Consider the following 6,000-nt stretch of genomic DNA (forward strand, 5'->3'; position numbering starts at 1 on the left):
GATATTTTTTTCTGCCTTCTCCTACTGCGTATGTTCTTTGATAGCCAGGGTGTGTTTATGGAGGGGATGGGATATGTTGTCGCTTTCCCTTTGTCAGAATCTTCTCTGCTTCCTCCCCGAATCCCTCCCACCACTCCGACACCAATTTACCTTCAAGTGGCTGCTTCCAGTTCATTTTTCTCCAATCACATTGCGACCAGTTAAGTTGTCCTTTCTCCATTTAAAACTTGTGTTGATTTCACGCACTGTCTGCAAAAGACGAACTGAGTTATGTTTTAAGCTGATGGTCTTTTCATCAGTATCTGATTTCCAGTAATCTGAGCTGAGGTTTTCACTTTGGAGTGGAGTTGCTCTAATCTTATTTCAGTCGAACAAAATGGAAGTGAACTTGGAGGAGTTTGATTTGTATTTTACACCTTTTCTTTACTGACATCTAGGAGCTGGGGTGGCGTTGCTGAACGACCATATTTATGTGGTCGGAGGCTTTGATGGAACTGCCCACCTTGCCTCGGTAGAAGCTTATAACATCCGCACAGATTCATGGGTTACAGTAACGAACATGACAACACCTCGATGTTACGTGGGAGCAGCTGTACTACGTGGGAGGTTATATGCCATTGCTGGGTATGTCAGATTGCAACCAAGGTGTTGCAATTCCAGTGTCGTTTATCAGTCTGCCAGATTGTCCTGCAGAGTGTTTTATATATTGAATTAATATCCTGAATAACATTGATTAACTTGGAATCAGGACACACTGTCTAAGTTTCTGTCCATATACTTAATGGGTATTTGTTTTTGACTATTTATTTCTGACCATTTATTCATGCCCATGTCTCTTGCCCCCATTGGTAACTGTATCATCTTGTTTAAATTTCCCTGCGAACTTGGCTCTCCCTAATTCTGCAACCATTTCAGCTCCACAATCCACTAGGAATCTGCATTCCTCAAATCCTGATCCTTCGGCCACTTCCATTAATGGTTATATCATTAGCTTCAGTCTAGACCTTTCATTCTGGGATTCCTCCATTAAGCACTTCTGTCCTTCTAACCTTCTCTCCTTTAGCTCAAGTCCCTCCGAGGCATTTTGCTATGTGCAAATGCTTTATAAATGCACTCCCTCCATAACCAGAACATCTTTCCTCAGATAGGGAGACCAAAACTGCGCAAACATTCCGGGTGTGGCCTCACTAAAGAGCTGTGCAAGTGCAGCAAGACATCCCTGTTCCTGTCCTTGAATCTTCTAGCTAGGAAGTCCAACATGCCATTTACCTGCTTCACTGTCTGCTACACCCGCAAGCTTACTTTCAGTGACTAGTATATAAGGACACCCAGGTCTCATTGCACCTCCCCTTTTCCCAGTCCCTTGCCATTCAGATAATAATCTGCCTTCCTGTTTACTACCAAAGGGGATAACCTCACATTTATCCACAATATACTGCATCTGCCCTGCATTGACCTACTTGCTCAACTTGTTCAAATCGCACAGAAATATCTCTGCATCCTTCTCACAGTTCACCCTCCCACCCAGCTTTTAATATGAATCTATATTATGAATAGCTGGTTAAACACTCCAGAAAATCTGTAACCAAGTCAGCTCTTAGTCATAATCATATAGCACAGAAACAGACCCTTTGGTCCAATCAGACCATGCCAACCATAATCCTAAACTAAACTAATCCCATTTGCCTGCTCCTGGCCCATATTCCTCCAAATCCTTCCTACTTATGTATCTATCCAAATATCTTTTAAACATTGTAATTGTAACCACATCCACCGATTTCTCGGGAAGTTCATTCCAAATGCGAACCGCCCTCTATGTAAAAAATTTGCCTCATGTCTTTTTTAAATCTTTTCTCCTCTTACCTTAAAAATATGTCCCCTAGTCTTGAAAACCCCCATCCTAGAAAAAGACAACTACTATTAACTCTATCATCTATATCTCTCATTATTTTGTAAATGTCTTAGATCGCCTCTGAACCTCCCACGCTCCAGTGAAAAATGTCTCCGCCTATCCAACCTTTCTTTATAACTCAAACCTCGCATACCCAGCAACATCTGGTAAATTTCTTCCGAATTCTCTCCAGCTTGATAATATCCTTTCTATAACCAGAACTGGACGCAGCATTCCAAAAGAGGCCTCACCCACTGTCCTGCACAACCTTAACATGAGTTCCCAACTCCTGTACTCAAAGGACTGAGCAATGAAGGCTAGCGTGCCAGATGCCTTTTTAACCACCCTTTCTATATGTGATGAAAACATCAGTGAATTATGTACCTACACCCTTAGGTATCTCTATTCTACAACACTACCCAAAGGCCCTACCATCATGTAAGACCCGTTCAAGTAGAATGATTCCATCTAATGTAATTATTGCTGATTAAATAATCTTCAGATTCACTTCGGTGTCTTTTTCACATAAGCCTTTATTCCTCTACTCATCATAAATCGAACCACCTCAATCTTGAATCGACTGAAGGACCCAGCCTCAACACTCCTCTGTGGCAAAGAATTCCATAAAGCAAGGTGGCTCGGTGGTTAGCACTGCTGCCTCACAGCACCAAGGACCCGGGTTCAATTCCAGCCGTAGGTGACTGCAAACTCCACACAGGCATATTCTCCCTGTGTCCGAGTGGGTTTCCTCCGGTTTCCTCCCACAATCCAAAGGTGTGCAGTTCAGGTGAATTGATCATGCTGAATTGCCCATAGTGTTAGGTGCATTAGTCAGGGGTAAATATGGAGGGTCGGTGTGGACTTGTTGGGCCGAAGGGCCTGTTTCTGTACTGTAGGAAATTGAACCTTAAAAAAGAAAGGCAGGTAATGATTCTAAACATACAACACCTTATTCTGAGATTATGCCCTCTGGTCCTAGACTCTCCATAAATGTCAGATCATACAAATTACCTCTGTTCATATCCAATCCTGCACTGAATCCTGTTGTTTCTTTTTGAGTAAGCTTTTAGTTAGGCCTTCTACTAGTTCCTTTGACTTGCTGCTGTTTCAGTGAGACTGCTGTGAAGTGAGGTACTGTATTTGCTGGTGAGGTACGCTGCCATTCCAAGGCATCAGTCAGGACAGGTTCTTGTCATGGTTCTCCACCAAATAGCTACCCGATTAAGATTAGTTTCCTTTGACAGAAGTTCTATTGGGTCGAAGTGGATTGCTCAGGTTCTCTGGTTTATTCTTGACAGATACGATGGGAATTCATTGCTGAGCAGCATTGAGTATTATGACCCCATCATTGACAGCTGGGACGTGGTAACTTCTATGGGAACCCAACGCTGTGATGCTGGAGTGTGTGTGCTACGTGAGAAATGAGGAACAGCCCAATAGCGAGAGGTGCAGACCGGAATGGAGCCTAAAACAAAACTGGAGAGTTTCAGCATTGCTTCATCTATGCCTTCAGCTGTGGTGTCTTTTTTTTACTATTTAAGAGTGCAATATATGGAACTAATTGTAAAACTTTTAGAAACGAGCAACAATTTGCACAAAAACAGTTGAAGCTGTGCAGCTAAGAACCTGGATTAAATGAAGTAGATATTTCAGAAACTTAAAAACCACAGATTGATGTAAGAATTTGTTTTGGTTTACATGTCAATGCCCACTGAGAAGTTATGGTGAGCAGTGTGGACAGGAATAAGCTGTTTATACAGGTATGACTATACCTCATCCTGTTATTAGCCAAGCTGAACTTTGAAGGATTTTAACATTAAGCATTTTGATACAAGCACATCTCATGTCTTGGTAACAGATGAGTGAAGACCAGAACTCTTAACGTACTGCAGTCAATTCACCTCAACTTTCAATATTGGTGGAAAAATAACAGCTGAAAATGCAACTCAACACAAAAATGCCAGTGAAGATGGCCAGAGCCAGATTTAAATGTAGCATCAGCACTGACTTGGAAGCATTGTTTTTAACTGTGGTACTGACTGAGCTATGGTGAGAACTGTCCTGAATGGGTCTTTCCAGCACTGTTTCATTGAAAGTGACTTTGTTATGAACTGATAAAGTGAACTAATAGGAGAGTGTCTATAATTCAATAAAAACCCTTACAGCAGCTTATCTCAGAGAAGGACTAGTTCATATTCAAAGACTTATTTTTAATATTCAAGTTTTCTTATTTTTTTCCCCTTGCCATGCTCTAAGTGTCAGTACTTTTCTGGTTACTGTGACAGCACCTTTCAAACTCTGAAGCCACTTGCTTGCTGTCCCTCCACATTTCATCTCTGTGAACAGCTTGATTCTACACACAGCTCAGAGGGTGATGCAATTCAAATGTACACAGTATTTCTCAACTATATAAAAGCTTCAGTCCCCTCTGGAAATCATCTGGAGTAAATGAGGGGATAGGAAATAAACAATTTTTCCAACTATGCTCAGCTGAAAACAAGATACAAATTTAATGGAAAGAATTCTGTATTAAACACAATGTACAACAAAGTTGACTGGTCCAAATGGTATTGGTGCTACACAGAAGCTGCTTTTATCTGAATGTAGCAGCCTTGCTTTCTATTCATTTCTTAATGTGTGCTTCTCTAGCTTCCCCTTTGATGCTGTTTAGTAAGTTTCACTTTCTAACCACAACTTTAAACTAGAATTTTATACATTAACTGTGAAAGTGATTAGAATTTGAAAAAAAACTTCAGTATTTAAATAATTGACACCATGACAAGTCACAATCCAATATTTTATTACTGACATCAGAGTTTCCATCTGCACAATCTTTAAAATAGCATTTTAAATCTTTCACATTCTTGATTATCATTCCAGACAAACCAGTTCCAGCATGATTACAGTCTTCTAATGTGCAGCAGGTCCATTAATACTGCATAGTTTCAACTGAGAACAAGACAAAACCCCTCTCATTTTTACACTGAATAATAAAAAAAAAACACTGGGTGGGAAGTGGGACAAGAACATTGTCAAAGCTCAGTGCTTGGAAAGCTGAGCTAGCACCAGGCCGCATACGCTGAACCATCTCTTAATCAGGCACCTTTGTGTGAGGATGCCAAGGCACTTCATTGATGTATACTGGAACTTGGATTGCTAGCTGTAATATTAATGTTAAATTCTCCACACTTTCCCACAGGTGACCACTGTCGTCACCACCACCACCACCTTTCCAAGATGGTGGCACTGTTTTGACTAACGTGGCAAGTGAGATGGGTTTCTTTGAATTAGTTTTATAAAAACTAAAAGCTTGGTATTTTAATTCCATCATTGCTCACAGTTGGTGGCCAGCATGAACTTTTCACCACAGTATTCAAAACAAGAAAAAGGTCTGACTTTGACACTGTTTTGTTTGATAAGCTGAAACCAAATCAGTTGTCAGAGTTTCCAACATCTGCTGAGTGGAGGAACCAGAAGTCTGATGACTAATTCTTACCACAAAGTAAATCTGCCATATTTACAATCCACTAATCTGGTTTGCAAAATACACAATTTCATCAGTTATTTTGAGGAATTTGAGAGCAAACTAACATTCTGAACACTAAATATACAGAGGCATTCCTTCAGTGGTTCCATGTGAATAAAAGCTAAAAATTCGTTATTCCACTTATTACTTACTTTTAGTGGCTGCAGCTTTTGGCTTTCTATGACTTTCACTCCTAGGCTAACTCAATTTCCTTTTATAGTTTTCATGTACCTACAGCAAGGAAAGACAGCATCATCTCAAATATATCTCTGTGGTCAACCTGGCCCCACACCCAAGCAAAGGCCTTGGAGGAAGCGGTGGTTGTTACATTGCTTGGTAACCATCTTACTCTCGGGGGATACTGAAACTACAGGAAATGGAGAGTGGCAGTTGGAATGTAGAATGTTCTTCAGCTTGATGTCAAATTGTATTTGGAATGTATATTTTCATCAGTTTGACTTTGCATCACCCATTGCGATCACCCATTATATCATTGCGCACAGGCATTTTCCTAAAAAGAAAATATCAAAAAATAATCATGAATACAACACAAAAGAGATTAAGCTTGAATAGTCCTCAGTCT

The 6,000-nt window shown here is 40.5% G+C and overlaps 1 protein-coding gene across 4 annotated transcripts in view; it reads left to right on the top strand.

Annotated features, from left to right (window-relative positions):
* Positions 1-4,063, top strand: part of klhl12 (kelch-like family member 12) — a 53,022-nt gene extending 48,959 nt beyond the window's left edge. For all 4 annotated transcript variants that reach the window (XM_072563453.1, XM_072563454.1, XM_072563455.1 and 1 more), the window contains 2 exons: positions 438-624; positions 3,190-4,063. In XM_072563453.1, coding sequence (XP_072419554.1) covers positions 438-624; positions 3,190-3,316 — 314 coding nt within the window. In that variant the 3' untranslated portion in view covers positions 3,317-4,063. The remainder of the gene's footprint in view (positions 1-437; positions 625-3,189) is intronic.
* Positions 4,064-6,000: the final 1,937 nt, after the last annotated feature.

This window comes from Chiloscyllium punctatum, chromosome 45 (genome assembly GCF_047496795.1).
Source record: "Chiloscyllium punctatum isolate Juve2018m chromosome 45, sChiPun1.3, whole genome shotgun sequence".
Lineage (NCBI taxonomy): Eukaryota > Metazoa > Chordata > Chondrichthyes > Orectolobiformes > Hemiscylliidae > Chiloscyllium > Chiloscyllium punctatum.